Below are 12,259 nucleotides of genomic sequence, written 5' to 3' on the forward strand. Positions count from 1 at the left end.
ATATATTGCTAGTGACATGAATAGATGGGCAGGATCAATATGATAGCATTCAGAAAATATGAACAGACCATTTGAAGACCCTCTAATGAATGGTGACTATTTAATACAATACAATACAATAGTAGAGTTGGAAGGGACTATTTAATACAATACAATACAATAGTAGAGTTGGAAGGGACCTTGGAGGTCTTCTAGTCCAACCCCCTGCCTAGGCAGGAAACCCTATACCGTTTGATGAGTTTCCCTTTAGTTTAAATACATAGTCTAAACATAACTCTGTGTTTAAGGACATATTGGAAGAGGAGATATAAAATTAAAAGCATTATTGATTAAATTGTTTGTGATGAATGACCAAGAGAATTAATGAAGAATTCAAGAGTGCTCAGAAGTTTGGAATGTGTGGAAGACAATTTTATTGCAGTGTTGAGAATGATTTTTTGAGGGAAATGAAAAATAAAGGAACGGAAAAAACAGGAAGAAACAAAAGTGAAAGGAAAATACTTACAGCAATAGTTTGTCTCTGTAGGTTAGGTCTGAGGTTACAACAATATAATTTTATATATTTGTATAAAAGTATTAGAAGATTGGTTTGTCTCCTGTCAGAATGACTGAAAAGCATGCAATAAAGAAAGAAGACATGAGAGCTACCTGAAATGGAGTGAAAAATATGCAAAAAGCAGAATGAATGAAAGAAATTGTATCTGGTGCAGTGGTGGGTTTCAAAAAATTTTGGAACCTCTTTGTAGGCGTGGCTTGCCACCCATGTGACTGGATGGGAGTGGCTTGCCACCCATGTGACCGGGTGGGAGTGGCTTGCTGCCCATGTGACCGGGTGGGAGTGGCTTGCCACCCATGTGACCGGGTGGGAGTGGCTTGCCGCCCATGTGACTGGGTGGGAGTGGCTTGCCACCAATGTGACCGGGCAGGAGTGGCTTGCCGCCCATGTGACTGGGTGAAGTGGCCAAGACGATGTCACTGAATTCTTTGCCCCAATGGATAAACTACAATAAGATTAAAATAAGTACATGAAACAATAAAATAGCTACTTACAGAAGGAAGATGACTGTCCTTGCCAGTTTTCAGTATCACTGACTCCAATGAATGGCCTGCAAAAAGAAGAGACACAGAAATGAACTCTTCCATTGCATGCACTGCATTAGGATGAAACAAGCACACAAAACAATAAAGACAGCTACTTACAGGGAAGATTACTGCCTTGCCGGGTCTTCTGCACACCACCACCTCACTACCTTGCTCCAATAACCTGCACAAAGAAGAGACACAGAAAGGAGGACTTTAATCGCATGCACTGCATTAGGATAAAACAAGCACACAAAACAATGAAGACAGCTACTTATAGAGGGAAGATTACTGCCTTGCCGGGTCTTCTGCACACCACCACCTCACTACCTTGCTCCAATAACCTGCACAAAGAAGAGACACAGAAAGGAAGACTTTAATCGCATGTACTGCATTAGGATGAAACAAGCACACAAAATAATAGAAAAGGAAGGTTACTGTCCTTTTGAGTGTTGAAGTCACCCACTGACCACCTTGCTCCAATGAGTGGCCTGCACAAAGAGATACAGAAAGGAAGATTTTAATTGCTTGCACTACTATATTAAGGATGAAACAAGCACACAAAACAATAAAACAGCTACTTACATAGGAAAGATGACTGTCCTAGCGGTCATACTCTGTTGCCTCTTCATCCTGTTAAATAATACTAACTGTAGAAGAAATAAAACAATATTGGACTCAATTTTGGTTGTAAGCTGAGATCTACACTACAGGTAAGAGAAGGGACCTCTGTTTTCACCCAACAATGTACAGTCTTTTCAGGAAGGATGTCCCCCAACAAACAGGAAAGATATAGTCTTTCATCCAAGAAGCTAGATCAAGAATGAATGTCATAGGTAGATTCACAGAGCAATACAGATTTCTTTTTCTGAAATTTAGTTCTCAGTTCAAAAAAACATGAATATATGAATTAGGTTCAGTACTTAGGTCAGTCCAAGTAGCTATTCAAGAGTTCGTGCTTAGAAGCAATGGTAAAGCAAGATATGGATTTAAAACAAGAAATATTTTGTTGGCTATTTAAAAGGGAATACAATACGTATTTAATTTTACACATGTTAGCAGCTGCTGGAATTGTGTTTGCACAACAGTAGAAAAACAGAGATATGAAAATGAATAAATATTAGAATGTTCAGGAATAAATAAATTGGCAATTAAAATCAAGAAGGCTTTGAATACTTTTTCACATGGGATTTGTTTTAGCAATTGCTAACTAACAGAAACAGAAATTAGAAATCTAAAAGTATGAAAGAAAACACCAATTATGTAAGGAAAGGTCACAAAAATGTATAAGGAAATATTATTAGTACTTGATCATTATTAATGTGTAGATAACTGCGGGACATTACACACCCACAAACTATGACAGTGCCAGGAAAACACCAAAAAATAACAATTTCTCCCCAAAAGACTGCAGATGAAACCAGTTTTTTCCCCTAACCCTAAGGACAGGAAAGACAAAGCCACTGGAATAAAAACCATCAAGGCATTGTGGGAAATTATAAAGGACAGTGCCAGGAAGCCCACAGAACCAGCAACCACCTCACAATTACCTAAACAACCAGGTATCACACAGAAACATACAAAATCTGGCAAAGCTCCCTTGCACCAACCTGGCCTGCCCATAGAAAAGCAGCCACTTTGAGACACATAAGTGTGCACCAACCTGCACACTTAAAAGCAACATATTGCATCACAAATAAACCATTTGTAAAAAGGAATAACATTTCTTGTAATAAACATATTCTATAAACAATAAATAAATAAAAAATCCCTAAAAATAATTTTAAAAAGTATATTCTATAAATAATAAAAAAGTCCTTAAAACCATTAAAATATTCTATACACAATAAATTACAATAAAACCATTTTAAAATATTCTATCCACAATACTTTAAAATGTATTGAGTATAGAATATTTTTAAATGGTTTATTTCAATTTATTGTTGATAGAATATTTTTTTTAAATAGTCTAAGACAATTTTAAAAAAGATTCCACACACAATAATTTAAAATGAAACCATTTCAAAGTATTTCACACACAATAATTTAAAATGAAACCATTTCAAAGTATTCCACATATAATAATTTAAAATGAAACCATTTCAAAGTATTCCACTCACAATAATTTAAAATGAAAGGTGAAGGCCTTTCCTTGTGAAAGCCGTGAGCTGGCATAAGGTAGCCTGCTGCCGCCCCCGGTGCATGCCAGCTCGGCTCCCTGCTGCCACCACTGCCACCGGCTCAGCCCCCACCATCGCCGGCATACGCCAGCTCACCCCCTGCTGCCACCGCATGCCAGCTCACCCCCTGTAGACGCCGACGCCGCCGGTGCATGCCAGCTCACCCCACACCAACGCCCACCTCCTTTAGGCTGCGAGCTGGCGTAAGCTAGCCTCCCGCCACTGCCGCTGCCTCCCACCGCCGCTGCCCATGTCCTCCTTTCATCTTCTCCTTTCAGCCACGTGGCGTACACCATCTCGTGGCTTTCGCTAGGCAAGGCCTGAAGGCCTCCCCTTGTGAAAGCCGCGAGCTGGCATAAGCTAGCCTCCTCTCCTTCCCCCCCCCCACCGCCCACCTATTTTTGGCCACGTGGCATACGCCAGTTCGCAGCTTTCGCGAAAGCCGCAAGCTGGCATAAGCTAGCCTCCTGCCACCCCGCCACCCCTTCTCATGCTTAGTTGCTTACCTGAGGGAAGCAGCAAGCTGCTGGAAGGCAAAGCAAAGCAAAACAAAATGAAGGGAGGACCCGCTGTGCTTTTAAATGGGTGTTAGAAGCAGGTGGGTCGACTCCAGCCTGCTCGCTGATTGGCTGGAGTCCAGCCAATCAGTGAGCGGTGGGTTGGGCTAGTTTAGTGCGGACAGGCGGTGGAGTGAGCGAGTTGCAACAGAATGGGTAGGGCAAGCGACAGGGCCGGGGCAGACGTTCTGGAACTTACTTCCAGGTCCACCGGTGAAATCTACTTCTGGGTCCACCAGTGGAACCTCTTCTAACCTGTTCGGTACATTTGACGAACCAGTTCTAACAAACCGGTGCGAACCAGTAGGAACCCACCTCTGAAAAGGACGACAGTGGAAAATGTAGTCAGAGAAAAGAATAGTTAAGGCTAAAAGAATCAGAAAAAAAGCAAATTCGTTTTGTAGGGAATAAAGCATTGTTTTGTAAGTGGATGAATGGCCTAAACAAGGAGCCACCATTCTATGGAAATATGTTAAACTACAAATGTCAGCAATAAACCTGAAGAAAAGTAATACAAGCTGTGAACATTTTGAAAAATGATGATGATAAAAGTACAGATACCATTATTGGAAAAATGTTAAAATGTGGATATGGTTTGTTTACAAGACTGAATCTGTCCCTGACAATTGGAATAATTTTCCTGTGGTATTATTAGGGTTCATATAGGTGTGCAATTTCAGTTAAAAATGACAAAACCAAATTAGATTATGGTAGCACTTAGAGGATCCATGTTAGAATGCAAATGCTCTTGAAAGTGTATGCTTATCTCAGGAAGACTTTTGTAGAAAATTCATTAGATGTATTTTACAGTATACATAATTTCACATTTAATATATTTTTCATTAGATATATAAACAGTGTTGAAAGCAATAATCCATTAACTGGTAGGAGAAGCATTGATGCATCAATGAAACATCCGTTGAATTGATGAAACACTTTATAGAGATATGGTTGATTAATCAATTTTCAAACACACATGCTTAGAAGAAGGAATGCCTACAACCAATTGCACTTACAAGTACACATATCTATTGCTACAGGCAAGATAATTGTAGAATAGAATCCTACAGTTGGAAGGTCATAGCCTCCTATTTACTGCAAGAAAAGCATCCCTGAGAGTTGTCCAGACTCTGTTCTTGAATATGATCTGGAAAGTTAGTACAAAAAAGTAAAAAAAAAATTTGACTGCAATGTTATTTTCACTGACACCCAGAATTCTTCTGTTCCTGAGATCAAGGAACAGGTTTTAATCTATAAAGCTCTTCTGAACTTGGGACCACGTTATCTAAAGGAATGCCTTTTCCCCAGTTGTCCTCAGTGAATCCTAGGAAAAACTTCTGAGGCCTACTCTGGCACATTCTAATTCTGAAATCTCAAGTAACCAGTATACAGGAATGGTCCTTTTCAGTGGTTGTCTTCCACCTCTGAAATGACTCTCCCAGTGTAATTGTATTCTCTTTTTGGCACTAGCCAGACATTTTTGTTTGTCCATATTTTACTCAATTATTGATTTAATTTTAAATATATGTGTTGTTTAGAATCATTTAAAAGACTCTGGTGGCTGCTGCTTATATTATTCTATCATTTCAGTGTAACATGTTTTAATTGTTATATTTTGTGCATTGTACATTTTCAAAAATTATGAGTTTATGTTGTTATAAATGTAGGGAATATGATCATGTTTATATCCAATCTTATGAATCTTTGCAGTGGGATTTTATCCCTAAACAGTGGTCCTTGGGAGTGTATACCTAAAAAGCCAACAATTATTTGACAATCTAAGAAGAGTATATTCCAGGGGTTGGTTCTGGCAGTTGCTACTACCAGTTCGCTTGTGGGTGCTTTGTGTGTGTGTGTACACTTGATGTGCACTGTGTGCAATGAAAATTGCTGTGTGCATGCGCACTAGCAAAAAACAAAAACTGATTTGGGGTCATGGCAAGCCTGGGTTGCTGCTGTTCCAGCGACCCAGGCCATCAAACCACTACCAGTTCAGCCAAACCGGTCCAAACCGGTGGGATCTCACCACTGGTATATTCATGTGTAAATTTAAGAACAGTCCTTTAGTTGTGATTGGACCAGTGGTGGGTTGCAGGCGGTACACCCCGGTACAGGCATACCTGAGCCTGCCCAGAGCACCAGATACCATTCTGGTACGGTGCTCCGGAGGGCCCACCCACCCGCCCAAGCTCCTTACCTGTGCTTTAAGCTTTTGGTCCGTACGGCGCCTATGCGATGCTCCACCAAGCAGCTGGAGCATCGCAGAGGCTTGCGGAAGTGTTGCAGGCAAGTATGACACATGCGCACGCCACGCGCATACATGTGGAATCCAGAACCCACCACTGGATTGGACGCTTGATTTTTAAGCACAATTTATAAGCTAGCACTTTCCAGAGTATCATGAAGACCTTCTCTTTGAAACTTAATTAATGTAATTATCACATACGACAAGGAGAATCTGAAATATGTGCCCAGCGGAGATGGCAGAAGAATTGGGCAGGTTTTCATGGAATCCATAGAGGGGCTGTTTCTTCCTTCTGAAACATTCCCAGCAATGCTGAGTTTTTAAATTCATCCTCAAGATCAACTGGGCCCCTTTCATTCTTCTTCACTTTCCTAAGTCTTAGAATTAAAGCTACATTTCATATTAATCAGTTTGTGTTCCCTTTTTTCTAAATAATGGGTTACCACATTTGGGGGTTGTGTGTTAAGATCGTGCTGATATTAACAACTCTATCCAGGACGAAGAAACAGATTGTTACCTGGGGGGGCACATCTTGATTGTTCCTTGATTCCTCAACTGATTGGATTAATGTGCTTCTTTTTGCTCTTTGTAACAGAGTGTCTTTAATGATCCCACCATGCCAAAGGTCCCGCTATGCCACTTACTTTGATGTTGCTGTATTACGATGCCTGCTTCAACCACACTGGTCTGAGGAAGGCACACAATGGTCCTTGATGTATTATCTCCAGCGGTTGCGCCACATGTTAGAAGAAAAGCCAGATAAATCATTTGACCCAGAAGTCCCACCATTGCCAAGACCACGCAGTAGTTCCATGGTGGCTGCTACACCTTCATTAGTCAATACTCACAAAACACAGGTAAAATCAGGCAATTGGATGGCTAATATTTCCAGTTTTAAACATTAACACCTGGTCAAAAGTTCAGTTGCAAGTTAGGATTGAAGTTCCGGTTTAATTATGTATTGCTGAACAAAGTACTCATTATTATCATCAAAGTTTTAGATATACATATTGAACTTTACTTATTGTAGATTGTTTATATCTCTTTAGTTTTGGTGTGCTTATGCTAAAAGAACCTAAATAAAGTGAGAAACAAAAGATCATGGACATCATTATAATCATAAACAAGCAGAGGAAGTATTGATTAGTATTTTTCTATATTATCAAACATGAGATTCAAATAAGAAGAGGGGAGGCGAGGGGGGAGAGAGAGGTGCAAATAGAGGTGCAAATAAGCAGATATTTAGGAACAGCAACAACTTTAGCTAAATCTTGAAGTCTACAGAAGAATAAGACTTTCAAGAAACAAGATCTGATATGAGGATTCCAAAGTAGCCAGTGAAGACTGTTCTCTGTATTTTCTAGAGAACACTGCAAGATTATAGAGAGAAAACTGGAATATGGGCAGAAGGATGTCTGTAATGATAGGAAACAGCTAGCACTGGAAATGTTTGAATATGGCTGAACTAAATAAAAACTTTTATTCATATTCAAAACATCACAGTTCAAGGTACCACAAGGTTCCAATTCTCTATCATCCAAAGGAAACAAATGCTGACAAAAAGATCGTTTTACATGCTTGTGTTTTTCTTGTCTTTCTTGGGGAGTGTAGGATCTCACAATGAAATGTAATGAGGAAGAAAAATCATTAAGCACCGAAGCTTTTGCCAAAGTATCCCTAACTAACCTGAGGAGACCAGCAGTTCCAGATCTCTCCTCTGATTTGGGAATGAATATATTTAAAAAGGTAAAACTATGACGTCTTAAACTCCATGTGTGATCCCTAAATGACATACTAACTGCATTTTACTAGATGGAGGTCTAATATTGCAATTGGATTTAGCCTTATATTTGCTGTTGCTACTTTCATAATGGGGTACAATTAAGATCTATGGCCTAGTATAGTCTATGCCCAAGAAATGATGGCAGGCCTACCTAAAGCTCAGAAGTACACACTGCTTTTCATTTTGAAAAAAAAAACCTACTGGGAAACCATGGAATAAACTTCCATCTAGTGAAACAAACCAAACCAAAAGCAACTGCAAGGAAATTGTTATTTTTTTTTTCCAATCAAAGTAACCTTCACAATGCCATCTCCTGCAGCTGATAGGAAGGAAGAACAACTTGGGGGGGGGGTGTTAAATAGCAAAATGATCTGGAGGGAGAGAGTGCCCTCCTTTTCTTGAGGCTGCTTTTCATTAAGAAAAGGTCAGAAGATTGTTAAATGCAACTGCTGGGATTTTTTTAACTTGTCACATAGTTTTTTTGAATGTTCTTAAGTGCATTTTGGTAATTATTTGTGACAGTGCAAAGATGCCAAAATGAAACTGGATATGTAAGAGAGCTCCAGAGGACGATGTTACTTTGAGACATTATGGAATTATTCTTATCCTTCCATGCATAGTATAGAGAAAATCACAATATTTTCTTATGCAATGTAGAGAAAATCACAATATTTTCTTAAGTGTTAAAGGTTCTGTGCCCTCATTTCACATATACAAGACCGGTTCCAGTTTTTGAATCAAACTCCAGATGCGCATAGCCTAATATTTTCCAGTCTTATTGGCACCATCTCCATCTTATATACATATATTTTATTGCAATGCCATGGTTGCTTCTGTATTTTATGGCACCAAACCCAAACCCACACTCTCCATCAGTCTAAAACCCAACCATTTCTAATGAGCTAAAATTCACTTGTAACTATTACTAATGCAATATACATCTTTTCCTAGTTCAGTTGTTTTAAATCAGGATTGGGAAATTGTAGCTCAAAAGTACCTGCAACCACATATGCCTTAATTACTACTGTATCTAGTCCTTTTGAAGTCGAAAAAACATGAAAATAAAATAGGGTTTTGTAATGACAAGTATCCACTCTCCAGAGAAACTCAGTATTGCTAATGGCTATGAGGTAACCTAATACTGTGGGATCTTCAGCTTTCTAGAAAAAATATATAAACCTGTTTCTTGGTCACCTAAATGTCGCCTGCCCCTACCCTAAAACAGCATAGGCCCAAAGGAAAAGCAAATTAATTCCAGGTTATTTTCAAGAATCTGAGCCTCAGAGAAGAGATTTGTTGTTTATACACCACCCATCTCACTGTTGAAGCAACTCTGAATTCTTGTTTCAGGCTTCTGCAATTCCCTTATGAGTTGTCCTATATAAATTTCTTCTACATTTTTTCCTGCAGTTCAAGAGCCGCAAGGAGGATCGTGAACGCAAGGGCTCTATTCCTTTCCACCACACAGGGAAGAAAAGGCAACGGCGAATGGGAGTGCCTTTCCTGCTCCATGAAGACCATTTGGATGTATCACCTACTCGAAGCACGTTCTCTTTTGGCAGCTTCTCTGGGGTTGGTGAAGACAGGCGTGGCATTGAGAGAGGAGGGTGGCAAACCACTATTCTAGGTGAATAAAAGGCTCTTACTGAAGACATGTAACTTTTGTAATAAACTAGAGTTTTCTACTGGTTATGGACATCAGCTGCTTATAACCCTGGAGTGTACACAATGATGTCTATCTACTGATAATCACAGGAACAACAACAACGAATTCTTCTTTCCTATTTGTACTGCTTGTATTAATTGTACTGTTCACATTTCCTCCAATCTGCTCTGGAGAATTAAGGGATCACCAGACCAGACTGGAGGAGAAATGAGGAATAAAGTAGTGAAGGAGGTAGAAAATTGAAAGAAAATCTCATTAGGCAGTTAAAAGTCCACTTACAACATTTAATGGCACCCAACATAATTTATTAATTTAATCTTATAGGAATCCCATTTATTATATGTTATTACTTATGCAAATTTTTCTTTTAATCTTACATATCTGTTGTTTGCTTAATCTGGATAATTATTCAAGAATTAATTATTTTCTGCCCACTGGAAGCAGATTGTTTCCAGCTCATTGATCCATTGTAATCGAACTTTTAAAGCTCTTAAGTCACTTAATGATTACACTGCATTACAACTAAGATACTCATTTTCTTGGTCTCTTCATCTTACATGAAAGGGAAGGGGCATTTTCATTCTTTTTTTATAGCACTTTCTCACTGATTCATACTCTTTGTAGTAACAAATGCAGTGGCAATGCTCCTCACTGCAGTTTTGCTGCCACTTCCAGGACTTCTCTGATCTGGGGATGCCCAGTCATTTCCAGCTTTTGAAGTACTTTTAAAAATCATAATCCATGAAAATAAAATAAGAAATATAACTTCCCACCAAAACAAAAACAAACACTATGAGCCGTAAAACTGATGCGTTGGAATAAAAAAAACAAGCTGATGTTTGAGCAAGAATACAAGGCCAAATAACCTTTCCTACCCTTCACCCCTATCCACTGATTGGCAACAGGCTGAACAAGGGGGAAATCCCATGTTATTTATAACTGGCTCCTGTTAAAACCTGTTCAGAATAAATGAGTTTGCCAATTTTGTTTAACCCATCACTTCAACCAAATGACTGCTGACCTATGCCTCATTCTAAGTCTCTTTAATCAGTGGACATTACAATGATCTGAAATGTGTATTGTGACAGTCCACAAAGGTGCAGTCCCTGTGAATCTTAATCCTATTTTTTTTAAATCTTAAATATTATGCAGTTTGCAAATGATTCCTGAGTGAGTGATAGAATAGCAAGAAATAACAAAATAAAACAATAACAAAATAAATAAAAACAAAAACAAAATAAAATGATGCTGCAGCAGTAACAGCACAATGCATGTCTTTTTTGCCTACTCCAGGGAGATTTACAAGGCGGGGCAGCTCTGATACAGCTACCGAGATGGAAAGTCTGAGTGCTCGGCATTCTCATTCCCATCATACTTTGGTTACTGACCTGCCAGACCACTCCAACAGCCATGGTGAGGTGATGTTCAAGAGCATGAGCAAGTGATTTTCCAGCACATAGTTCTTGAAGAAGCCCAGATGACAACTAGTTAGACTTAGATTATGGCTACATTAATTTTTCTCCTGTGAGAAATCACAAACTTTTGAGTTACCCAGAATTTTTTTCAGGACTTGTGCTTATATCTGGTCCCGGCTATAAGTGAGTCTGATTATTAAAACAGAAGGGGGCAGTATTGCAGGAATTACTGTAGATAAAGATGATATATTGTTTGAACTTAAGTTTGTATGAACAACTAAATTTCCCCAAATGTTGCTGATCTTACAAGGCAGTGGTGGGTTGCTAACCGGTTTACTACTAGTTTGCTCGTTCGTGCACTTGCACATAGGCGCAACACTTCTGTGCATGCGCAGAAGCATCTGGGCGGGTGGGGAGAGCCTCCTGCTGCCACCAATACCGGTTTGGCCGAACTGGGCTGAACCGGGAGCAACCCACCTCTGTTACAAGGGTTCCAAAATAGACCAATGGATTTTTCTTTCCTCTATTTAGTTCCGTTTATAGGTGGTTATACACTTAATCAGTTGTGAAGAATAGTTGTAATGTTCCAGAGCTGAATATTACACTTAAATGAATCAACTTACACCTTCATGTCAAGTGCTCTCTCCAATGAACTAATATCTGTGATGCTCTCTTGCAGTACGTTCCCAAATTTCCACCATCACGGTGGCCACCTTCAATACCACCCTGGCCTCTTTCAACGTGGGCTATGCTGACTTCTTCAGTGAGCACATGCGCAAGCTCTGCAACCAGGTGCCCATACCGGAAATGCCCCATGAGCCCCTGGCATGTGCCAATCTCCCTCGAAGTCTGACAGATTCTTGCATCAACTATAGTTGCCTGGAAGATACAGATCACATAGATGGGACCAGCAACTTTGTCCACAAGAATGGCATGCTGGATCTTTCGGTAATGATCAAGAGAAAGCAATATTCATTTCTGTGCTAGTTATTGTATGATGCAAATCAAAATCCCTTAAGTGTGCAGTCTTGTTCCACTTCAGCCCTACCTAAAAGTCATTCCATCAATTAATAGTAATGTAAAATATACAACCAATTCTCAGTGAAAAGAATGTAATATAGCATTATACTGAAACCAGGGTCGTATAGAAAGTTTTGGTTAAAAATGGAAATATTATGTGGAAAACATGATCTCCTTTAGTATGAGTCACATATTTTATTTTATCCTGTGTTATGCCTCAAAAATTTTGTTGCTCACATTGCACTTGAAGGATGGAGGAGGTTAAAAATGCAAATCAAGAACTTCATTTTGCCATTTCTCAGTGAGTTTAGAA

The 12,259-nt window shown here is 39.3% G+C and overlaps 1 protein-coding gene across 1 annotated transcript in view; it reads left to right on the forward strand.

Annotated features, from left to right (window-relative positions):
- Positions 1-12,259, forward strand: part of UNC80 (unc-80 homolog, NALCN channel complex subunit) — a 167,601-nt gene that overhangs the window by 21,171 nt on the left and 134,171 nt on the right. The window contains exons 8-12 of the mRNA XM_081957199.1: positions 6,658-6,919; positions 7,674-7,808; positions 9,256-9,472; positions 10,805-10,924; positions 11,606-11,874. Of these exons, the coding sequence (XP_081813325.1) occupies positions 6,658-6,919; positions 7,674-7,808; positions 9,256-9,472; positions 10,805-10,924; positions 11,606-11,874 (1,003 nt within the window). The remainder of the gene's footprint in view (positions 1-6,657; positions 6,920-7,673; positions 7,809-9,255; positions 9,473-10,804; positions 10,925-11,605; positions 11,875-12,259) is intronic.

This window comes from Natrix helvetica (assembly GCF_964273705.1).
Source record: "Natrix helvetica genome assembly, chromosome: 1".
Lineage (NCBI taxonomy): Eukaryota > Metazoa > Chordata > Lepidosauria > Squamata > Natricidae > Natrix > Natrix helvetica.